Below are 25,365 nucleotides of genomic sequence, written 5' to 3'. Positions count from 1 at the left end.
GTTCGGATACTTGCTATACGTGCGGTCAGGGCATATGATGCGTGATTATCCATCGATGGCTGGCAGAGGTAAGACCCAGCCCACAGGATCAGTAGCGGGTTCTTCATCGTCCGTACGCCCTGTGGGGAAAGGTTTGCAGGAACCAGTAGGTCGTGGTAGAGGCAGGGGACGGCGGGACGGCCCTCAGAATCGTATATATGCACTGGCGGGACGGCAAGATCTTGAGTCTTCCTCTGACGTTGTCACAGGTATATTGTCAGTATCTTCTCATGATGTGTATGCATTAATTGATCCGGGGTCTACTTTGTCATATATTACTCCTTATGTTGCTAATTGTATTGGGGTGTCGAGCCAATCATATTGAGGTGTCTCCGGTAGGGGTTGCTAAGCGGTATATATAGGAATTGTGGGTTGTAGACCTTGCAACAGCCAACTAAACCGATTTAGATGAGTTGAAAATGTTAGAATTTGATGTTATTATGGGTATGGATGGTTAGCCTCCGTTACGCCAATGTTGATTGTAGAATTGATGGTCCGATTTCTTCGGGAGAACCAATCTTGGATGATCTACAATGAGTTGTAGGTTTGTTTTAGACTTTGAAGATGATTGCTAAAGGCTATATTTGACCATTTAGTCCGGGTTCTACGGAAGTTACCGCCAAATCTCCAACTTCCAAGTAGTGAATGAAAAAGTTGTGTGGTCTAGAAAGGAGAGATTGAGTTTACCATTGATGTAGATACTAAGCCCATATCTATCCAATGGAAAGAGTTAAATACGAAAGCGTCCTGAAAAAGGCTTTATTAGGCCTAGTTCATCGCCATGGGGAGCGCCGGTGCTGTCCGTGAAGAAGAAAGATGGTTCCTTAAGGATGTGTATTGATTATATGCAATTAAACAAGGTGACCATAAAGAATAAATACCCACTTTCAAGGATTGATGATTTGTTCCATCAGTTGCAGGGTGCCAAGTGGTTCTCAAAAATAGATCTAAGATCGGGATAACACCAAGTGAGGGTTAAAGAAGAGGACATCCCAAAGACAGCCTTTAGAACTAGATATGGTCATTATGAATTTCGGGTGATGTCATTTGGATTGACTGACGCTCTAGCGGTATTCATGAATTTGATGAATAATGTATATAGGCCTTTCCTAGATTTGTTTGTGATTGTGTTCATTGATGATATTTTTATCCTTGGAATTATTCGAGCTCGGGAGTTATATGCCAAATTTTCAAAATGTGAATTTTGGCTAAATTCTGTAGCTTTTCTGGGGCATCTTATTTCAGCCGATGGTATTCGAGTAGATACCCAAAAGATTGAAGCTATAAAGAATTGGCCGAGGCCTATAACACCTACGGAGGTTCATAGTTTCCTGGGGTTAGCCGATTACTATAGGAGATTTGTATAAGGATTTTCTTCCATTTCAGCGCCACTGACGAAGCTGACTCAGAAATCAACTAAATTTTAGTGGATAGACGAGTGCGAGCGGAGTTTTCATGAGCTGAAGGATAGATTGACTTCGACCCCAGTCCTGACGCTTCCAGGGGGATCAGAGGGCTATGTTATTTATTGTGATGCTTTAGGTATTGGACTGGGCTGTGTGTTGATGCAACATGGTAAAGTTATTGCCTATACTTCAAGGCAACTGCGGAAACACGAGAAAAACTACCCGACTCATGACCTAGAGTTGGCTGCGGTTATTCATGCACTAAAGATGTGGAGACATTATTTATATGGTGTTCATGTGGACATTTATACGGATCACAAGAGTCTCCAATATATTTTCAAACAGAAGGAATTGAACTTGCGGCAAAGGTGGTGATTGGAGTTATCAAAAGATTATGATGTGAGTATCTTGTATCATCCGGGAAAGGCAAATGTAGTAGCCGATGCTCTTAGTCGCAAGTCCATGGGTAGTTTAAGTGATGTTCAACCGGAGAAGAAGGAGTTAATTCGCGAGCTTCGACAGCTAGCCAGCCTAGGAGTTTGCATAATGGACTCGAGCAGTGCGGGAGTTACTATCCAGAACCCAACGGTGTCATCTTTAGTAGAGGAGGTGAAGAAGCACCAATACGAGGACCCCGTGTTAGTTCACTATAGAGATGTGCTTCCTCAGAAGGAGAAGTCACCATTTGAGGTTCCTGCAGATGGAGTTCTCAAGTATCGAGGCAGATTATGTGTCCCTGATATTCCAGGGCTACGTCGACAGGTCCTGGAGGAAGCCCATCATTCCCGTTATTCTATCCATCCAGGAGCAACAAAGATGTACCACGATCTTAAATCTATTTATTGGTAGGATGGAATGAAGAAAGATATAGCAGAGTTTGTAGCCCAATGTCCTAATTGCCAACAGTCAATGGAGCACATTAAGCTTGGGAGAATCTGCCGCAAGCTATAGAGATTCCAACTTGGAAATGGGAGGCGATTAATATGGAATTCATTACAGGCTTGCCTCGTTCCCGGCGTAATATATGGGTGATTGTGGACAAACGCACAAAATTAGCTCATTTCTTGCCAGTCAGAACTACGTACTCAGCAGAAGAGTATGCAAAGTTGTATATCAAAGAGATAGTGCGACTTCACGGTGTTCCGGAATCCATTATTACTGATAGATAAGCACAATTTACAGCTAATTTTTGGAGATCCTTCCAAGAAGGTTTGGGAACACAAGTGAAGCTTAGTACAACATTTCATCCACAGACTGACGGGCAGGCCGAGCGCACTATCCAGACCCTTGAGGATATGCTGAGGGCATGTGTGTTAGATTTTGGAGGAAATTGGGATGATCATTTGCCACTTATTGAATTTGCGTACAACAATAGTTATCACTCCAGTATTCAGATGGCCCCATATGAAGCTCTATGTAGAAGGAAGTGTAGACCGCCTATTGGATGGGTCAAAGTAGTAGAGATAAAGTTAGTAGGCCCAGATCTGATCCAGCAAGCCGTAGAGAAGATCAAGCTTATTCGAGATCGACTGCTAACAGCCCAAAATCGTAGAAATCTTACGCGGACAATCGTCGACGAGACTTGGAATTCAAAGTTAACGATTCGGTATTCTTGAAAGTGTCGCCGATGAAAGGTGTAATGAGATTTGGCAAGAAGGGAAAACTTAGTCCCCGGTATATCGGGCCTTACAAGATTGTGCACAAAATAGGCCAAGTGGCTTATGAGTTAGATCTGCCTTCGGACTTGGAGTCAGTCCACCCAGTGTTTCATGTGTCAATGCTTCGGAAGTGCGTAGGAGATCCTTCCAGAATTGTGCCTGTAGACGATGTCCAAGTTACCGAGAAACTGTCCTATGAAGAGGTACCTATTGCCATTTTAGATAGGCAAGTTCGAAGACTTAGAACCAAGGACGTAACTTTGGTTAAAGTCCTGTGGAGAAACAATAACAGAGAGGAAATGACTTAGGAAGCTGAGGAGGATATGAAGTCCAAGTTCCAGAAGAACTTCAGACAGAGACACCAACATCCTCAGGTACGTAATGCTGCTTTGAAGGATTTCTTGGTTGTGCGTGGCCAGTATAGATATTAATGCTATGGCCCTGTGAGGCATTGTATTGTATATTTTGGGTTGCTATGACAGGATGATAGTGGTGCATTTACAAGGGAAGCCCTGGCAAAATTTTCGTAGAAATCCCTAAGAGCTTAACATTCGAGGACGAATGTTCCTAAGGGGGGAGGAATGTTACACCTTGTAAGTTTTGTACATTAAGATTCGCTAGGTGTTAGTCATTCAATTGTGGACATTGGAGTTACCTCCAAAGATATATGAGGTTATATGTGCTTAACTTATGATTATGAGGGCAATTTTGACCCAACTTGGAGAAAAGATATCTTTTAGTATATGAGGAGTTTTGGAGCAAATCAAAAGCCTAAAATGAAGTTCAAGAAGTGTAGTTTCCAACGCAACAAACCGTACAACGATCGGAGATCAGGATCAAGCGTTATGATCATTTTAACACAGTCGCCGAGTAGGATTAACTCGCGCGAACGCGCGGGAGTGGCGCGAACTTAGCGCGAAGCGAGGGGACAACCGCCGCAAACAAACGAACGCGCTGAGTAATTTTTAGGTCGGTTGAGGCAGACTCTGGAATGTTATAAAATGGGGCTTACCCCTCATTTTTCATTCCAAACACCCCAAATCCTCTTTAGATTTCTGGAAATTTCCCCCAACTTCCAAACTTTAAATTTTAACGTGAATTAAGTATAGTCTATGGATTCAGGTTCCGACAACGCATAGTTGAGATTATAATATCGTATTGCGGCGAGTTTTGGCCTGAATTCAAGGTGGAAAGTGAATGTATTACGGTTTTAGCGGAAATAAGGTATGAATCTTCCTTTACTGGTATTGATTTAGGTTTAATTATGGAGATAAAGTTATTAAATAGTCGTATAACGAATTTGTTGGCTGAGAAATTGGATAAACATCGTATGGGATGTTTTGTGGAGTATTTTGGTGTTGAGAATAATGTTATTGGTGTTGTTGTTGTTGTTGTGTTGGTTGTTGAAATTATGATTTCGGGCTAGGGATATAAACAGGGGAGATGCTGCCCGAATTTTGGTAGATTCTAAAGGAGTTTGATTTGAAGACTTGAGATAGGCATATGACGATAAGTCTAATGGTAGTATAATTTCTCTTGAATGTAGATTTACGAGCTCAAAAAAATAAGCGTTAAGTTAAGTAGTAGGAGATCAATCAGGTATATTAAGGCTAGTCCCTTTCTTTCAAAAGGCATGATTCCTATGTCATGATTCCATATATGTTTCTATAACATTCTTACTTCCAAAAGCTAGAAGGTCATGATTCTTAAAAGCTTCTTATGACACTAAAGATGAGATATTTTCTATGATGAACATGATGATGATGATTTTAATTCTAGAAATTCCAAAGCTTATGATTTTGAGGCTATTATGAGATTATTGAGCTTATTTCATGATTTTCTTGATGATTTTCTTGATTTTGTTCATTGTTGTTGATCTCACCTTGTAATAATTATTCCTTCAAGGTGAGATATAGAGATGATTATTGCTCCATAATATAAATCAAAGGTTACCGACCTTACGTCACTCCGATAAAGTGTAGCTTTTAATTGGGATCTCATGTATGCTTTATAAATATGTATGTATTCTATTAACACCGTTCCTATATGGCCGGGCAGTATAACATCGTGTCGCCTAATAGGTGACCGGCAGACACACCACTGCAGTGGGCAGCTTACACCCCGGACGCGGGCTAATGATGATAACATTCTGCTTGTATGGTCGGGCAGTTTACTTGTATATATTTATGACGTTGTTTAAAAGTTAAAGTTAGCATGCGTGATATCTGCCTTAAGAGGCAATTAGATGAACAGGTTATCCTTTTACCTTGTGTTGGGTTCTATCACTCGTGTTGTATTATTATTCATGCCTTACAAACTCAGTACATTATTCGTATTGACGTCCTTCTTGTGGACGCTGCGTTCATGCCCACAGGTAGACGGACCTGACCCTTGTCAGAGCTTTATCAGCGGAGTTTCAGAAAGGCTCCAGTTGTCCCCGAGCTGCAGCTAATTGGTACTTCTCTTTTGTGTACATACTTGGGCACGGCCGAGTCCTGCCCCGTCTTTATGCATTCCTGTATTCTATGTATAGAGACGCGTAGACCGATGCATGTATCTAGATATTTCGTAGCCTTGTCAGTACATATTGATGTATAGTATTTAGACAACCTTGGTGGTTTATGTTTATGGGCATGGTTGTTGATGATTACATAATAACGTGCCATTATATTGTGGTACCTGTCCTTACAGAGTATGATGCATATGAGCTAGCTTATGGCCCACCTAGAAATTATTATAAGATATATGTTTAGGGGTACTCGGTAGGGTAACTCCGGGTGCCCGTCATGATCCTCTAGTTGGGTCGTGACAATAACTAAGCTAACTAGAGCCTAGTGTATCACTCGAAGGCTTGAGGAAACACACTTCCAACAAGCAACCTTTGAGACTTCAAAACACCAACAATCAACTTCTTTTTATGGAAGAGTATGTTTTATAGTTTAAGCACAAAAGAATAAAAACTCAACAGCCTAAGGACCTAAAGCTCTGGATCAGGTCCTTCGGGTTGCTGAGGCTCTGTTCTTAAGGAACACTTTGAAAGGTGGAGACTTGCACTTTGGATGGAATAATTTTCGGATTGTTGCAAGAATGAGTCTTCTCTTGGAAGATAGAGAGTAGAGGTGATCACTTATGAAATCTGGACCGTTAATCAATCGGCCTTGCTGAGGGTCTTTGTCTGATACCATTGCATACCAGACCGTACTTTTAGCAACACACTTTACAGCTGTGAATTTGGACTTGCAACGCTTCAGTGACCAGGACCTTTATCTGGAGGAACCTAGTTCCTCATCTGTTCTTCGAACAAATTATAAGTACTAAATTTCGCTGTCGGTAGCTGCTACAACTCGCGTCATCACGGTCGAGCAAGTCGGAGACCGATCCAATCTAGTCCTTACGAATCAACATATCCGGTCTCTCATATACGAGCATATCCTGCAGTATCCGATCCTTCATGAGCATGTTAGAGTAACGCATATGAGATATCATAAGGTTAACCAAGTTCGGACACGGGTGAACCCTAATTGTATCTGGTTTCTTAGGGTTTGTCATGTCATTAAAACATATTATTTCTTATCAATTTCCCCCTTTTTGACGATGACAAAGCGACATCCTTTGTATTTCCCCTAAGGACCAGATCCCTTACCCAGATATCTCATTTGTTCCCCCAGAGACTCAGACCTCGAGATACATAGTAGTATTTTGGTTCTTTGAGTAAGGTTTGCCAAATCATCAAAACATGTCATGACATATCAATAAGTAACCAAAAACGTGAAGTAGACTGTAGTCAGGCTTGGCATGAAACAAAACATCAACAGGAGACATATTAAATAAACTAGGAACAAGAAGAAATTTAATGATATAACAATAGTTTCAAAAGCATTGGACCAGAAATGAGGGGAAATCATTTAATAGGGCTTGGCCCGTCTAAGTCACATGGTATGTTTGCGCTCGGGGCATCCATTTTGTTTAGGTGCGTGTGGGCATGAAATACGTTGGGTAATGCCATATGTTCTTAGATAGGATATTAAAGCTTGAAATTCACCACCCCAATCCGCTTGAAATTATTTAATGGAACGGCTACAAAACTTCTCAACCAGGTGTGAGATTGATGAAAAACATCCAAAATATTTGACTTACTTGTCAAGAAATAGATTCATGTATATTTGCTAAAGTGATCAAAGAATATAAAATAATAACACAAAAACATCATTTGACACAGTAGGAGCAGGGCCCAAAACATCCGAACAGATCAAATCTAAAGGACTGATAGCATTATAATCTGAAACTAGAAAGGAGAGTTTACGAGTCTTGTTTACTGCACAAGCCTGACACTAATTATTATTAGAAGAAACAAGATCAAAACTAGAAACTTATATTCAAACAGTAGCGGCCCAAGTATTGCCAAGATGAGCATGACAACAATACAAGGTAGTAGACTTTGACGGTACCATGATGACAAATAGACCAGAGGAACGCGAGCAGGTGAGGACTGTAAAGACGTGTCCTAAAAAGCATATAGACCAATGTTACAGGGTCCTGGTTGACCCTGATTTGCAAATCCTTCACAACCAAAAAATCAGGGAAAAATTCAACAGGAACATTGTTAGATTTCTTAAACGAGCCGACAGACAAAATATTTTCAGCAGTTGTGGGGACACGTAAGAGATTATCTAAATGAAAGGAGCAATTAGAGGCAATCAAATTGGACTTGCCAATATGAGAGATAGGAATTTGAGAATCATTACCAATTGTAACTTTATCTAGACCTTGATACTTAGAATGAATAGCATTATTATCAAGATCGACAGTAAGATGGTGCGCAGTGCCACTGTCCATTAACCATGATAGATTTTCCTGTAGAGTGGGCAGTTGGCACGATATCGATTCCCTGTCTTCAGCGAAGGACACTCACGAGATATATGACCCAAGCCTCCGTAGTTGTGGCAATAAGTATTTGACGTGTCTATAGGAGCCTGGTATACGAGTGCGGTGTTTTGAATGAGCCAATGTTGCCGTGAATTGTAAGTGTGATTACCTGGGTTCGATGACCGTGACCCCTATTGTTTCGGCCTCTGCACTGACCTCGTTGAGCATAATTGGTTTGGCAAAAGAACGCTTATGCGCTCTTGATTCGACAATTTACCATAGAGAACATCATAGGTGACATCTTCATGATGAGTCTCTAGAGCTCGTGTAAAGGGATGATTTGAAGGCCATAACCCAGCCTCGATGAATACAAAAAGGTCGTCTACCTGCACTGAACTTTTCAACGCTGCTAATTTATCTGCAATACTTTTTCCTTTCTACATTTAAGTCCCGATACTATTAATGCCATGTTGAAGGTTATATAACTGAGACTTTAGGTTTCACAAATCTTAGGTTTGGATGTTGTGGATGGTCCATGACCTGCTTGTCCTACTCCTCACAAGTCTTTTCGGTACCTACAATTTGAGAGAGGATGATTATCGAAAGAGACGTAATAATCCAACTACGAACCATTTCGTCTTGACGAACCCACAACGTAAAAGGGTTAACCTTGTTATTTGCTAGAAAGCGATCTTGTACAATGGCTGAGCCATCAATATGATGTTGGAGAGCACATCCTCTAAGAATCAACATAAATTGTATCTTTTATAGGTGGAAGTAAGCTTAAAGGGTGCCTGATGGGAGATAATTTGCATGAGGTAATTATACGATGACAGTGGTGGTGCGCCTGAAGCAGGGATCACAACACCAACCGTAGTTGCAACTAGTGTAATTATAACCAGTTCTCGAGTTTTCCAAAAAAGCCTAGAGGCAGAAGAGGGGGTCAACGGTACTATGATTTTGGCGCTGTAGCCTTGGCTCTGATATCATGTAAAAGTTATGAAACCATAGTGATTCTCGTTATATATGTAATGGTATTTATACAGATAGGTTACATGTATTACTAGGAATTCTAAACAAGGAAGGTAAGCAATTACAAACATATAAAATATAGGAAAGTATGTACATTCCTTTAATAAGAAATATTCCTCGTTACTTATCAGCTACGGTATCCATTCTGCATCATCGGTCAATTTCTTATGTGACTTGTGCATGTCCGTCCTTGTAAACCAAGGGACCTTTTCCTTTATAAAACACATACTCTACTAGAAGCCAAAAAATATATATAAATGAATGGCTTCTATGATTGTTTTTTCACCATTGATCTCATTATTGATAGCATTGACTTCTAACTTTGCAATCCTTAAAACTGAACTATGTAAATTAAAAAAAAACAAGCAACAAATTCTCTTGATAAACATAGCCAACAAACTATTGAGATGGTTCATTGACAGGCTTCCCTTTCTCTCTTAGCTTGGCCATGGATTCTTTCATAGCCTCCTTTCTCCTCTTGCTAGCTAATACTTTAGCTAAGACACCACTGACATTTGGATCCTTTTTCTCCATTGGTGGCGGTGGTGGAGGCCTTCTTGCAGCAGCATTTGCCTTCTTGTTACCTGCATTCAGCGCAACCGCAGCTCCTGCCAAGCCCAATGCCAAACTCCTGCATCAATGCCAACATCACATATTTTCAAGAATATTTTCGCACGTTGCAGCATTTCTTAGTTTTACTTTAGCCGATGGTCTATCGGAAACGGCCTCTCTACCTTCACAAGGTAGGGGTAAGGCTGCGTCTTGTCCTCAGACCTCACTTGTGAGATTACACAGGCTATGTTGTTGTTGTAGTAGTATTGCAGCATTTCTTAAAGAGTTGTATTGTCAACTAATTTTATGACATTAGACTGCCTATTATTACCAAACTACGTATGAACTGCTAATTTTGCACATTTTTCAACGCTACATTACCAAGATAAGGGTGAAATTCAGTACCCTTGATCTTGATTTTGCCAATGTGGCTGTAGCAACATGAATTCAATTTGAGGAGTTTACTGGCCGGTTGTTGTTCTGCTGTCGACATATCTGCTTACCGAACTTCTTACATTTCAAATTCTAGTTGTAATTCATCTCTCTACAGGAAAAAAAAAAAAAAAATTGCACACTTGAAGTGGTTTCCCTAGTAATTTTATCTAACTCTATTATATCTTAGAGGTCTAATCCAATATAATTGTCAAGGCTGAGACCATGGACTTTTAAATTCTAGGATTCGATTCATCTTACGGCATATTGTGGCTTAATTATTTTGGGAGGATCCATACGGGGTTTAGGAAAAAGGCAAATACAGCGAGACTATTAAGTTTTAATTTTATATTTAACTCACAAAAATATAGCAAAAGCATGATAACGTCAGTTCCTTCTTAATCTAAAGACCTTCAGAGATACAGTTTGATGTGTTAGCTAATGGGTATCCGCTGTTTGTTCTATTTACATTGCACGAGAGAATGTAAAGAAATTAAATTGTCTTTATTTTTGTGTGGGCAATTGAAATACAAGTAAAATAACTCCCAACATAAGCCAAAGGAACTGACGTTATCATGCTTTTGCATTGTGAAAGTCCAGTACTCAATGGTCCAGTAAATCTCAATGGTATCATAGATAAAAGCCACCCAAAAATTAAATGCATCCAAACCATTAAAACTCTAAGCAGCCAGGTGGCTTTTATCCATGATACCATTAAGATTTACTGGACCATTAAGTAATGGACTGGATCCTTTCCCACAACATAATTTCTTAGCATGAAGCGCTTTACCTTCTTAGTGAATTTAACGGATAGCAAAAAGAAAAACCCTGACATACAAACCCCAAATTGAAGTTAAAATTAAATTAATGAGTGGATTTCTCAAATAGTCACTGAATTAATAATAATTATTTCAGAAAGTCACATTTTTTTTTTATTCATATTCCCTTTAACAAAGAAAATGACATTTTAAAGTAATACTCCTTCTGTTTCAAAATATTTATCTGATTTTCACTTGACACGAAATTTACGAAAATAAAGAATATTTTTGAATCTTTTGATTTTAAAATTAAAGATACGTAGAATGTACGAACATGCTATTGAATCTTGTGGTCTTAAATATGTCATATGGAGAATTGAAATTGAAGAGTTGCCAAAAAGGAAAATAGTAATTCTTTTTTAACCGGACTAAAAAAAATAAGAAAAACATTTTGAAACGAAGGGAGTAACTATTAATTGAGTATACATAGAGAAATTAACTCAACAAACATTTAACTAACCTGCGAGAGACAACATTTGTGTCCAATTCTTTATCAGACCTTTGATGGATAGCCAAAACACTAAGAGACCTCAAACAGGCATTCTTCTTGGTTGATAATGAGGTTAGTGTAGCTGCTGCAACTGGGGACAGTGACTGAGCCATAATTTTGGTATGTGTGCATTTACTCTCTAAATGAATGGGACGTTAATTCTATAGGGTCAAAAACACCGCAAAAAAACAAGAAATGTTCTCATGTGGTTTTAGGGTACTCGGATAAGAGTAAGCATTTGGCATTGGAATTTTATTGGTTGGTTCTTGATAAGTTCTTCTTTTAGTGGACCCTTCTATGGCAATTTCAAGACTTCCTTATCTATCCGATTTCTATCTACAGGATTCGGCTATATTTTCTCTCTTTTCGATTTATTTGTTTTATTTTTCTTTTAATCCGTTTAAAAAAGATTTTTTTTTTTTTTAAACTCTATAATTTCAATTTTTCACATGACATATTTAAGATCACATGATTAAATGATATTTTTGGTACACTTTAGGTATCTTTAGTTAACAACCACAAGATTCAAAAGTCTTGCTCCTTCCTTTTCAAATTATGTGTCACCATTTGACTTGACAGAAAATTTAAGAAAGAAAGGTTGACTTTTGAAATATGTGATTTAAAATAAAACCTTAGATAATTGTTGGCTATAAATTACTTCATTAAGGGCAAACGAGGAATTTTAAAGTTAAATTGTTTCTAAATATAAAAAGGTGACATTTTTTTTGGACAAACTAAAAAAGAAAATGGTGCCGTGTAAATTGGAACAGAGGGAGTATTGACTTTCTTAAACCCGTGCCAAGTCAAAATCAGACAAACAAAAGAGTATATAAATATAAATTCAACAGTTGAATTCCTAAAATGCCTTATGAATAACTTAAATATCGTACTTAAAATATAAATAAAAAAGAGAAATTAATATTTTTAACTTAGGAAGTTATGTCTTTTGATTTAAGAAAGAATGTCATCTTTTACTTTAAATAAATAACCCCTTTGAATTAACATTTTCTGGTGGTTTTTCAAAATTTTGAAATATCATATCACTTATAAACTATATTAATATTCAGGATTGCTACTTTATTTTCTAAATCATTACCAAAGAAATATTTTCAAAGATAATTACACCATTCAATATGTAAGAATGACAAGATAAAAGAATAAACGCTTTACACAAATTTAAGATTGTGTGAGATTATTGCACCATTCAATAAACGAAATGAGTATCATTTTCCTAACCCAAAAAGTAAAAGGGTTAAGTGAAATTTTCGCTGCAAACAATTGTTATGGGCTGGTTCAGTCATTTCCTCTTATTAAGGTTATGGGCTGATACCACTTCACCCAATCAACGGAAAAAACATTCCTGCGGTAGGATTATATGATCGTGGCACTGGCCATACTGATTACTATGATCATAATAATTGAGAACAACTATGATTACAGTATGGCCAGTGCCACGATCATATAATCCTACCGCAGGAATGTTTTTTCCGTTGATTGGGTGAAGTGATATCAGCCCATAACCTTAATAAGAGGAAATGACTGAACCAGTTACAACTCATGACATAGAAATGCCACAGCTTATTCAACTTTTGAACTTGGCTTCTTTTTCTAGGAGTGCCTCCTCTCTACTTTCCAAGATTGTGCATATTTCAATTCTTTCAATAAAATCGTCGCATTATCCATTTCTCATATATATGGGTAGGATTTCAGTCTAACGTGTCAACTTCTTTCTCAAACTAATATGACTTGAACCCTTACCCACTAGCAATTTAGCAGCAGCAACAACAATGAGTGTGTCTAGGTGGAGTACGAGGAGGGAAGATCAAAAAAACTTACCTCTACCTCATAGAGATAGAGAGGTTGTTTCCGATAAACCCTCGGCTTAAATAAAGCATTTTGACCACTAGCAATTTAGCAATATGCAGAAATGCACGGGCACCCTCCAGCTTTGGACAACAAAAATGTTGCACTAATAGCTGAATAATATCGTTTAAACTGTCCCATGAAAAGGGCAAATATCTATTACAATTTGAACAAAATGATAAACTACATAACCTCTTCCACTTAAGAATGCTGTGTAAAAGCAGTTTTAAGCCATCCTTGGTGGACAAAGCTACAACAACAATATAGGAGCTAGAGAATAAATGGAAGCAGAATAATCTTTATTCAGTTCCGTTTTTGCTTCTGAGGCTTCTGCTCTACTGGAGGTGGAAATAGAGCACGAAAAATCCATGCAGCCAAAATTGCTCCTATGAAGGGGCTGACCCAATAAACATAAAAGTGTTCCCATGTGTTATGTGTGCTGCTTAGGTAAGCCCAGCCATATGCCTGCAAACGCCATGCGTGTTATGGAGCGATTTAAAAACTTAAGCAGGAAACAGCAAAAAGAAAAAAATGCTACAGATTTAGGTAAATTTCATAAATGGTCACATGACTATACTTTTCTTCACCACAGTCGAATAACTATGTTTTCCAACGGAAAAATTACAAAATTCTCACCCTCTACTAACACAAGTCAAAACTGTCGAAAACCCAACCTTCCTATGAGCAGAAATTGTTTACTCCACAATTTAATATACCCTATTAAAAGAGAATTGATACCACCCAAATTTTTAACCAGTATGGACGACCCTTGATGCCAAGAAGGAGACCAACTAGACGAGACAAACCATTATTCATAGGTTGGTTATAAGCCCAGAGATCGAATCTGATTCTTCCCCTTTGAGAGGGATTCTCGTGCCAACCATAGGAAGAACTCGGTTACTCATCCCGGCTACTGGATCACTCCAGTGCTTCGGGTACTACGGACCTTCTGTCATCCTTTGCAACAGAGTCGTTTCATGAGCTAGGGGGCTAAGCGCAGTTCTTTGAATCAAAGGTTGAATGAAATCGATTCTTACAATGGGTGATAATCCACTATTTTTTTACCATCTTCAAATGTATCCAAATGGCGTATCCTACACATCATTTGAAAATCACCGTCCAAATTTTCCCCCAATTTTACATCCCTATTTTCAAGATTTTAATCCAAACTCATAGTGATTAAAATGTAGAGTAAAAAATTATCACTCATCGAAATGTTGGGTTTTCTGGCAGTTGTGACTTTTGTGTTAGTAGGGTGAAAGTTTTGTGATAGTTATGTGACTTTGGTGGAATAAAAAACCATAGTTATGTGAACATTTATGAAATTTACCTTAAAGATTTAGGATATCAAAGATAGCAGTATGCATTCATTAAAAAATAAAACTACTCAGCATCACAATGCCAGTGACATAGCTTCTACTTCCCGACCATTATTGACTCACAATTCATAATATTTATTAGCAACTTAGCAAATAGATAAATAAATAAATGAAAAAAAGTATTCGTCAAAAACTAAACCATGTGTGACAGTGACACCTTTGCCATGGAACTGACCTTTTTTATATGTACTTTTTACCTTTATTACTAATACAACAAAAATCAAATTGACATTCAGATTTTCTCATAAAAAGGGAGTGGGTAAGGAACTTATTCTGCTTCTGCAGACCACATAAGCATTCTTGGACAATTTGGATATCATTCCATGTTAGCGAAGGATGATACTAACAAAAGTATTTCGTTCCTTACCAAACCAATTATCCGTTGCCCCTAAAGAAACCAGTTCAAAAGAGAAACAAACTTAATATGCCCAAGATGATGTTTATATATATATATATCTATATATATATATATATATATAGAGAGAGAGAGAGAGAGAGAGAGAGAACTGTTGCTAGTAGAAGGAAATGGTATAAAGTCCAAAATCAGGACCAGTACGCGTTCATGGAAAATGAGGGTAAAATGAAAGACTTGGTTGGTCATCTCCACTAGATTCTTGATTGAACTCATTCCCGGTCTTATGTTCCCCACATTGTAAACAAAGATAGGTAAAAGCAAAATATTATTTAATTTACACTGGTGAAGAAGTTTGTGACTAGACTTTAGGCCACAGAAAATGCAAACAAGTAATGAGAGGATGTTTACAACTTACGAAGGCAAGTAAAAGGAAACAATAGCAGTGTGATCACTCTCTAGATTACACGTTAATCTAGGTAGATTGAAAGAGAGATTTACCTAATATTCGCCGTCTAAATCCATTTTCAATAATTACCATATTCCATGACAGTATGAGGCAAATACAAGCATAATCAAGGTTCCATTGGTCAATGCTCACACATTGGCAATTTTTATTAAGAACTCAAAGAGATAGGCACATCTCATTTGCACCTTTCTTCACTTCTCGGTTTTCCAATACAGAAATGCCAGAGAAAGTGCATCTGTTTTGCAGTGGTCATCTCAATTTTGGAAAAACTGCTCAGTGATTCTTTAGAGAAAGATTGAGAAACAGAGCAAAGTCCAAAGCTGGTTTCTCAAACTACCTTTACCACGATTCAGGAAAATGAAAACACCAATTAAGAAATTATCTCACCTAATCCCTAAATTCACTCCTCATGGTGTGACATGGGAGGCTATGGGGATGTAACATGGAGGGAAGAAAGCTTTTTGGAAAAGGTTAAAGATGGACAGTCAACAAGAAATGCTTCATTAGGTTATAAATTTCCCAAGAAACATGCAGTCTTAGAGTGTAGAGAGAAGTAACAATTTGTAGCGACCCGGTCGGTCGTTTTGAGAACTGATACTCTGTTTTGCATGTCGTCTATTCCAGAAGCTCCGTAATAATTATTTTGACTTGGTTGCAAAATTTGAAGTCAAAAGGCTATCATTTGGTTCACTTTGGGAGAAGGTTTCATTTTGGAAATTCCGGTATTCAATTATTTGGATTAATTGCTCGTTTTGGGAAAACGTGCTCTGATTGGGTATCTGAAGATTTCGTTAGATTTGTAATATTATTTATGACCTGTAGAAATTGACGGAGCTAATTTTAGAGTTCGTTTGGTTGGCTTTTGACAATTAGTCGATTTTAATATTTAATATGCCTATTTACGGTGAAAAGGTGGTCAAGGGTAAAAAATAAGACCTGGATTTGGGAATTTGTTGATTCCATTAGCTTCATATTGACGTTTATGACTTGCGGAGATGGGTGGTGCAATTCCCGAGGCTTTCGGGTGAGTTTTGAGTAACGAAAAGGATATTTTTAAGTTAAGAAATGAGACAGTTGACCAAAGTCAACATCAGCGGTAAATGAGTCCTTTTCGAAGTTTTGTCGATTTCATTAGGTCCGGAATGTGATTTATGACTTAGTCGAGTCGTTGGTTCGGTTCCCGAGAGGTTCGAGTTTGATTTAGGTGGTTGGTTAAGAAACTAGCTTTTGAGAAGATTTGGAGTTGACCACGGTCAACATCGGGTCAAGACAGCCCCGTTTTGATGTTTTGAAAGTTCGAACAAGTTCGTATGATGATTTTAAACTTGTACACAAATTTTGGTTAGATTCGAATCAGTTTCGAACGGGTTTGGGTTGTATAGCATTTGTTTTTGGTTTAGACGTCGTTTTGAGCATAAAGGGTACCATATTGAGTAAACGACCTTTGATTTGTGTTTTGATCGAACAGTTAGATCTGTATCGTAATTTCGGAGCTATAGCAACAAGAATTGTCGTACGAGGGAGATATGGCTATTTTACTTCGAAAATGCATTGCTGGTTTCTGGTGTTAAAAAAAAAAAAAAGTCATTACGATCGCGACACGTGGCAGGTTGCCATCGTGAAGAAGTAAATATGTCTGGACAATGTTTAAATTGGACAAATCCGAAATATTTAGTATTTTGAGCATATTTTGAGTTCTAGAGCTCCGTTTGAGGTGATTTTCGTGGCGTTGTTCTCGTCTCAACGAGGGGGTAAGTATCTAACCTTTATTTTGATGTTTCCCCATGATTATTTCCGTTGGTTATCGTTTTTATTCGTGTTTGATTGGGGAAAATTGGGGTTTTGACTTTTGAACCCAAAAGTTGAAAAGTGGTAAATCATGGATTTGAGGATCAAGATGATGGCTTTTTGAATGGGTTTCTGGATTTAGACTAATTAAGCTATGGGTAAACCAATTTTGAAATAAAATTTCAGTTTTGCCCTTTGGGGCTCGGGGTTACCTTTTTGGGTTACGAATCAAAGCATAGCAATATGGGTATCATTGGACTCGATTAAACTCATAGACTACTGTTTTGACCTAAGTTACACGGACTCGCCATTTTGGGTGCCGTCCCCGTCCCGGATACGGACGGGTGCGGGTGCCGGAACTGCAAATGTTCCGGATACGGTCAATCACATACGGATACTTTGACCGGAGTCCGTCGACAAATTTGGGGGAAAATTTTGAGATTTTGATTTCTCAAAATTAAAAATAAAACAGATTTAAGATAAGGAAAATGACGTACCTTCAATATTATAGTACTTTTATTTCATATATGTTGCTTCATGTTTCAGATAAACAAAGAAGTACTTTTATTTCATATACATGTAAGTTTTTCATAAGAATAGCTCTCAAAATTTGTAATATCATTATAGCTCTATTTTTTATATAATTTTGAATTTTCTTAGCCGAATCCCCGCACCCGTATCCATAACCGGATACGTACCCCCGAATTTTAAATTTAGATTTTGCCGAATCCGACACTCGAATCTACCCGTATCGGATACCTGCACCCGAGTCCGTGTAACTTAGGTTTTGACTACGTTGAGCCCGATTTTGCAACGAAATTACAGTTTTGACCTTCGGTGCTCGGAATTGCCTTTTTGGGGCCGGAAGTACTCCCTCCGTTGACTTTTACTCGTCCAGTATTCTAAAACTAGATTCACTTTTACTTGTCACTTTTAGCATATCAAGAGAAGACAATTTTTTTTTTTCCTATTTTACCCATAGTATTTAATACTCACTTCAAATCATTTTTCAAATCCAATGAAAATATGCAACAATTAATATGGGTGCATTGGTAAATTATGGACTTCATTTATTATTTCTTAAGGGGTTTGCAAAGTCAAAAGTGGACAAGTAAAAGTGAACGGAGGGAGTATAATATAACAATATGGGTATCTATGGTATCGTATTTTCATATAGTCTACATTTGATAGACTTTGATCGTTCGAAAATACTTCGAAAGGGAAAGGCTCCGGCTTGAGGGTTCGTGGCTCTTGTTCGGCTTCGAGGTAGGTTAAAGTTTACTCGTTAGACTCCGATTAGAGGACGTATATAGTTTATAAATATTGAAGGAGTATTGGGCGTGAAAGGGGATCCCACCTTAGTGACTCTGATAAGCACTTCGGTGGGTACCGGTGTAATTGTTCGGGTAGTTAATGTAAAGTAGTGTATTGAGAAGGGAATGCATGTTAGGCCTACGGGCATTAGTTGTGGCGATAAATCCACTAGGTTGGTATGATTATTGCTTATGTGGGCTATGATAGTCATGTTTGATGAATACTTGCTATTATTAACATCATTTACCTCATCACTCCATGACTCGTATAAATTATGAAAGAATGATCCATGTTGATACTTGAGTTGAACTTAAGAGATTCCATGATATATGCTTATCCATTCCATACTTTCATGATATATGGCACATGATATTTTGCATACATGCATTCATTCATACATACTTGATGGATAAGTTGTGGAAAAGGAGATATGAGGTGGTCTTTTTAAGGCCGGAAAAGGTAAGATTGAGGTTACATATCCGCGATGATCTATGGGATGGGTTGCACGCCGCAACATATATAAATTATGGGATAGGATTGCACGCCGCAACATGGGATCGGGTTGCACGCCTCAACGGGGTATATGGACCTCGCGAGTCACCTATGGGTCATGACTAGACAAAATGACCGCTAGCATGTGTGTACCAAGATTGATATTGGCCAATGCACTGCATTCGTATATTCATTCATCCATTTATTCTACTGTTCCTCCTATGTGATGCTTACCTGTCTTGTGAATTATGAATTCTTAGTTAGAACTAGCAAAGTTAAGGGAGTTAACCTAATATGTGTTTAGATTCAGTCTTTATATGCTTTATACGTGTATTCCTTCGTTGTCGGCCTATGATACCTACGGAGTACTAGTGGTTTGTACTCATACTATACTTGCTGCACTTTCCGTGCAAATACCAACCCTTGTTCCAATTTCAGGCCTCGTGGCTAGTCGCGAGGTGGTGCATTTAGAGGTTTCAGGGTGAGCAATCAGTCATACCAGCAGCCCTGGATCTTCTCCTATCCTTATATTTCTGTCTATTTACATTTCAGACAGTTTTCTATTCCGTATTTAAGACTTGTAATGTATTTAGAAGCTCTTGTACAAGTTCGACCAGGTTTTGGGAGTTGTCAAGATTAAGATATCTTTCCGCATTTTCATATATTTCTATTAAGACTGTTGACTAGTAATTCAAATGTATTTAACTTTTCCGCTTTATTTTATAAATGACTTGATGATTTGGGAATGGTTCACCTACCGGTGGCATAGTGTAGGTGTCATCACGACTCGTGAATTGGGTCGTGACACACTTGTTCATCTCAAGGTGTGATTGCTATTTAGGAAAATGTTTTTTCTAGAAAATAAGTGGGTTTTTACTTATTTTCTAGTGTTTAGTAAGCAAAAAATATTATCCCAAAAATATTTTATATAATGTAGGCAAACACTATGGAGGTAGGGTGGAGGATAAGAGTTTGGGGAATGGAGGCTATGAGGGTAGGGATGGAGGTGGGGTGTGTTTGGGGGGGGGGGGGGGAGACAACTAATGTGGAATGCTATGTATTGGACTTGTTTTCCCTACTTCCACTAGGGAAGTCATTTTTCTCATTTTTAAGGAACTTGTTTTCCTAGAGAAAATGTTTTCTAAGAATTTTGACCGACCAAACATGAGAAATTAGTAACATTTTCCGAAAAAATGTTTTGCTTCATACCAAACACACCCTTAGTCTCTTTTATGTGTCACCATCGCATTAGCAGCACCTCTTGATCTCTGATCTCAATTCTCATTACTTAATGTTGGCTTCTGAAATCCCCAGTCACGTGAGTCAAGGGATGGTCTTTATCTGTAAAGAAATAGATATTGGGGCTTAATCAACTCCGCTAGCTCATGAGGGGAGCATTTCCCAGTCCATTTAAGAAGACTACCCATCCCTTTTTCATCCGATGTGAGACTCTTCAACATTATCTTTTATGCTAATTTGTAATCCAAGATATGCCAGTCCAGCCAATTTGATAGTGAAAATTAGCGCAAAGTATTGCCTTGTTTTCATGAATGCTTGCAATTTTTTACTAGGTTTGTGATCCACAGAAACTTCATGCATGGTCTGAAGATTGCTAGAGTCTGAAAGAACACAGAATAGCTTCAAAAGAATATAGTGCATGAAGGTAAATTTGGAAGAATGAATGAGGTTAGAATTGTTTCTCAAAAATACAGGCAGATTTGATGTTCCCTTCTAGTAATGATTCTCCTTTAATTCATGGGGTTGCTATATTTTCTTGTTCCAGAACTTTTCCTTAAATAGCTAGAAGAGGATCTGCTAAAGAAGGCGCTGAAAAGAAAATAAAAGAAAGAAGAAAGGGGAAATGAAGAAATCATAGAGTAGAAAACAATAGATAGCAGATTATGCAGATCTTCATCTTAATGAAGAACTAAGGCAACAGGATCTTCATCTTGAGAGAATATCAGCTTTCTACAGATAAAATGTCCCGCTAATTCTTTTTTCACACCATCTAAGACCTTTATGATGGATAATGGTGTAACGTTAGGGAAATAATTTTCACCTCCACTAGTACCATCTGTATATTTCCATCCACAATTAATAATGAAGGGTCTAACAAAAACAAAGTGTTTTATACTCTATGTTATGCTGGGCACTTTATCAATTGTACATGAGGTTCTCAGAGCCTTTATATCTCTTAAGAGAATTGAGTCCTGTCTATTTTCGCAATGGCCAAGTTGATGAATCTTCTAAGAGGGCCTTTCGAAATGATTTATGAAACCAAAGTTAGATTGGAAGTCCTTGGGAAATTCCAATTGTATTCCTATCCTACTCCAGTATTTAGTTCATTGCTTCTACTAAAAACTTAAAATTCATCCCTTTTTTTAAATGAGAATCGTTTTTTCTTTCCCAGTACAGATTGATGATGAATATGTGTTTTAACATATGCTAAGTTTGTGGACACACAAAGCCTAAGATCAAGATATGCAAGTGAAGATCCTTAATAACCCTGGTTTCCATAAGCAAATACTTTGATAGTTGAAAAGAATTTGTTATCAAAACCTCCAATTTCCAATCCATCCTTTTAAAAATCACAGGAAAACTATTCAGTCATCGCTAATATCAACAGCTCCGGTCTAGAAAGCGAGCGACTGCAGTTACAGGGTCCACCCATAAAGATAGTTGGATCCAAATATATGAAGGAAATTACCAAAAATATATGTTTTATTCTCCAAATATAATTAATCATAAAAACAGTTCCATAAAAGAGCAGCACAGAAAGGTCAAACGACATGTTATGTTCTAAGATGCAAGAAAAGCAAGACGAGGTATTACTTACATTGGCTGGATTCATAGAAGGTCCAGTGTACTTTGAACCTACAACTACCAATGGAACAGTTACCATAGTGAGCAACAAATTCTTGAGAAGTGCACTTTTCGGACCCCTAAGGATAACGACAAAAACCATTAATGTGATTATGAAGGTCAAGACACCCTCTGCGATAGCTCCGGCTTGTACGTCCACTTTCAAAGCCGGCCCATCAAGCATGTGGTGATACTGCTTAGGCATAAGCTCCATTATTGCTAGTGAACCAGCAATCGCACCTGCTACCTGTAATAATCAAAACACAGTAATTATAGTTTTTCAGAAATATCTCCAATCGAGTGTTCAACCTTAAGAAATATGAATTGTGCTTATTCTATTCACCTCCTTTTGTGCTACTTAAGTTTCATTGTCAAATCAGACAGTTCTAGTTCTAGTATCAATTTGGTACATCAGGGAAGAACATTTTGGCCAACCAAACATGGGAAAATTGAAAAAAAAATTCTGGAAAATGTTTCCTTCATACCAAACAGAAAAAGAGTTCATCAGTGTTATCAAAAGCAAAAACCGCAAAAGGGCTCTAAGGCTGTTGGGGCTTTAGGTACATTCCACCAGCGCTGTACCTTAGTATCTCTCTAGCTTCAAGTCTATATAAAACCTATTTAGCCGAGGTCAGTTTGCCTAACTCTTTTCTTCTGAAATGTTTATTTAAAACTGGAATGATATGCAGCCTAGATTGACCATGAGAAACTTTCGCTAAATATAAGGAAAGATTTTTTATCAGGTGCTCAAACAAATTATAAGAAAACAAACAAAGAATTTAAAACTTAGTAAGAATTGGATGGGTGGGGTTATGACCCGGTTTTTAACCCATTTCAGCCCAATCCGTTTTGGCCAAAGTAACTTTTGGGCGGATCACTAACCCGCTTAGCTATTAACTCAGTCTATTTTCGGCCCAGCCTGCTCATTTGACGCCCCTACTTAAATCTAAGCTGACATTAGGCAGTTTGCTTTTTATCTGCATCTTCGCTTGTAGGGATGCCACTTTCACAAACGAACTAAAAGAAAAGAGTTCATTCATCCACCGGTACAAGAAACACTAACTCTTTAGCCTCTACTGAGATTAAAATAAGAAAAAATGCCAGCATAACTAATCCCCGCATAATTAATACCCTACATTACTAATACACTATATTCAGTACTATTTCTTATACAGCCTACCGAACGGCCCCTTAGCCTCTACTGAGATTCGAGTTTATCGTATCTTATACTCCCTCCGGTTCAAAATAAGTATCCACTTAACATTTTTCATACCCTTAAGAAAATACTAACTCCTATAAGAAAACACTAACTCATAGAAAAAATAGGTATTTTGAATATACTATCCTTAATTAATAAGACTATTTCCTATTTATTGCCGTGAGTAAATAGGTGCAAATTTGGAAAAATAAAGTTAATTCCCTCTTGATTATGTAAGTGGACACTTATTTTGACAGTAGTCTCTATTTTCTTTATCTTTCAAGACATGGGAAGTAAGAAAATTCCAAAGTGAAGTTATATCGTAATTTAAGTGTCTTGCTTTCTGTCACAGAAAGATTGCCTCTTACAATTCAAACATCCGACATGACAAGTTTAAAACCACAAGATCCAAAGGAACGCATCTTTAATTTAGGAGCACAAGATTCAAAAGTCTTTTTGTATTTCTTAAACTTTGTGTCCAGTCAAACTAAGAATTGGGACAAAGGGAGTACTCTCTATTTCCTTCATTTTACACTCTCTAATTTCTTTATCTGTCAAGACATGGAAATTTGAAAAGTGAATTAGTTATATGAAGAACCTGAGCAGGACAACGAAGGGCAGCAGAGAGAAGAGAATCATGACCAAGACCAGCAGCATAAAAGGCAGCATTACCAGTTGGATTGAAACCAGCACCACCAAATGCATCACCAAGAAAACCAAACATCAAGAAAATAAGGAAAACAATAAGTGTAGTGACGAAGAGTGAAACCATTTCATTGACAACACCAAAAGAAGAAGATATGAAGTAAGTAGAGAATCCAATAGTAGAAGAACATAAAACCCACAAGAAAGTTAACACCCCATCACCAATCACTGCTTTAATTACACCCATCTGATGAATCTAAATGACTCTATGAGTGAAGAGGAGAAGGAGAGAGTGGTAGACAAAAGTCAACTCCAACTCCTACTCAATTGGTAGATAATGGAAGCAAAGGAGCGATTCATGTACTTAGTACAGACTTTTGCTTTGGTTGTTGGAATGAAAAAAATTAAAATATTATTAATGTTACCATTTTAATCTCGCTAGCATATAGTGGTTGGTCTGAACACAGTCGTCTATTATTGATCCAACCAAGAAATGTGAAAAACAACAAATGTACCAGAAATGTTTTACTCACATGTCACAAGAGATTTATCAGAAATGTTTTACTCGGTCAGTTACAATTTATTCGTTCTGTTTTGACTTAGACACGGATGACACGAAGTGTAAGAAAATAAATAAGACTTATAGTGTTAAATTAAAGATATGTAAAATGTATCAAAATATCCTTTACTTTTGTGATCTTAAACATATCATATGAAAAAATTGAAATTAAAGAGTTGCCAAAATTGGAAAGATGTATTCTTTTATAAACGAACTGAAAAAGAAAGTAAGACAAATAAATTGAAATGAAGTATTCGCTCCGTCCGTTTTTACTTGTCCATTATACTAAAAATAGTTGTTTATTTTGACTTGTCCGGTTTGGATAACCAAGAGATGATTTTACTTCATACATGTTTTACCCTTTTTATTAATTATTAGGTTGGAAAGTTCAAGAAATTCTTAGTGGCTGCACAACTTTTAAAGTACGTATAACGGTTCGCATTTTCGGGAGCGAAGTTAGCGCTCGGAAAAGTCACTTCGAAATCGTTGGTGCTCTTTCAGGCTTTGTTTTAAAAGAGTCGCCACCTATTTTTTAGGAAATTAGGAAAACCAGTTTTGAAGGGTTTATTCATACGCCGTGAAAAATCCTTCTTAATCCAAAGTTCTAGATAAGGGTTCTGGTGATCCCCTAGGGAAGGTGTTAGGCACCCTATTATTAAGGATTCGTACTATACGGTTGACCTTCGAATTTCAATGTGTGAGTATTTTCATGAACTGTTTATTTCCCGTAAAAAGATTGTCATGTTGCATATCATTTTTTTTAAAAAGAATTGAATATATTCCTTTTATATATAGGGTATTTAGGTTCGGATTTATGATATCCAGGTATAATTAGTTCCTTTTATATATAAGGATAGTAGTTTTTCTATAGGAAAAAGGTAGAAAGTTTATTTATTTTTTATGATTTGGGTGAATAGGTTTTATTCATGCTTCTACTCATACATAGATTGGGTCAATCCGTCTAATATATTTTCAGAACATCCTTACCTAAAAATTTTATAATTATAAGCGTAAATTGGACTGTTTTGATTTTTTAAGAAAAGAAATCTTATATTTTGCGCAGTTGGTCTTTTAGGAGAAAATGAATTATACTTTTGGTCTAATAACTTGTATATGCTACCTTAAAAAATGTACTTGCTATATATGCATTT

General features: G+C 37.4%; 2 protein-coding genes and 1 non-coding gene across 3 annotated transcripts; 1 reads left to right on the top strand and 2 right to left on the bottom strand.

The window, feature by feature from the left end:
- Positions 1-8,955: 8,955 nt before the first annotated feature.
- On the bottom strand, positions 8,956-11,496 carry LOC132031514 (uncharacterized). The gene is made up of 2 exons (XM_059421508.1): positions 11,264-11,496; positions 8,956-9,632 (listed from the first exon to the last, which is right to left on the bottom strand). The coding sequence occupies exons 1-2, from the start codon at positions 11,404-11,406 to the stop codon at positions 9,401-9,403; spliced, it is 375 nt and encodes a 124-aa protein (XP_059277491.1). The 5' UTR covers positions 11,407-11,496; the 3' UTR covers positions 8,956-9,400.
- LOC132032270 (small nucleolar RNA snoR109) lies at positions 9,982-10,072 on the top strand. Its single transcript, XR_009408410.1, has one exon. It is a non-coding gene; the product is annotated as a small nucleolar RNA snoR109 (small nucleolar RNA).
- Positions 11,497-13,240: 1,744 nt separating the features above from the next.
- LOC132031513 (aquaporin SIP1-2-like) lies at positions 13,241-24,141 on the bottom strand. The gene is made up of 3 exons (XM_059421507.1): positions 23,609-24,141; positions 21,787-22,059; positions 13,241-13,621 (listed from the first exon to the last, which is right to left on the bottom strand). Exons 1-3 carry the CDS (start codon positions 23,900-23,902, stop codon positions 13,460-13,462), a joined length of 729 nt encoding a protein of 242 aa, XP_059277490.1. The 5' UTR covers positions 23,903-24,141; the 3' UTR covers positions 13,241-13,459.
- Positions 24,142-25,365: the final 1,224 nt, after the last annotated feature.

This window comes from Lycium ferocissimum, chromosome 9 (genome assembly GCF_029784015.1).
Source record: "Lycium ferocissimum isolate CSIRO_LF1 chromosome 9, AGI_CSIRO_Lferr_CH_V1, whole genome shotgun sequence".
Taxonomy (NCBI): Eukaryota; Viridiplantae; Streptophyta; class Magnoliopsida; order Solanales; family Solanaceae; genus Lycium; species Lycium ferocissimum.
Note: the sequence above shows the minus strand (reverse complement) of the source record. Positions and strands in the feature narration are given on the sequence as shown.

Bases quoted from the DNA above. Each gene is read 5' to 3' on its own strand.
- LOC132031514 (XM_059421508.1), bottom strand. From the start codon at position 11,406: ATGGCTCAGTCACTGTCCCCAGTTGCAGCAGCTACACTAACCTCATTA. The intron at 9,633-11,263 runs GTTAGTTAAATG...GCATTGATGCAG, and splicing joins ACAAATGTTGTCTCTCGCAG to GAGTTTGGCATTGGGCTTGG.
- LOC132031513 (XM_059421507.1), bottom strand. From the start codon at position 23,902: ATGGGTGTAATTAAAGCAGTGATTGGTGATGGGGTGTTAACTTTCTTG. The intron at 22,060-23,608 runs GTTCTTCATATA...TGATTATTACAG, and splicing joins CCCTTCGTTGTCCTGCTCAG to GTAGCAGGTGCGATTGCTGG. The intron at 13,622-21,786 runs GTAAGTAATACC...TGGCGTTTGCAG, and splicing joins CTTCTATGAATCCAGCCAAT to GCATATGGCTGGGCTTACCT.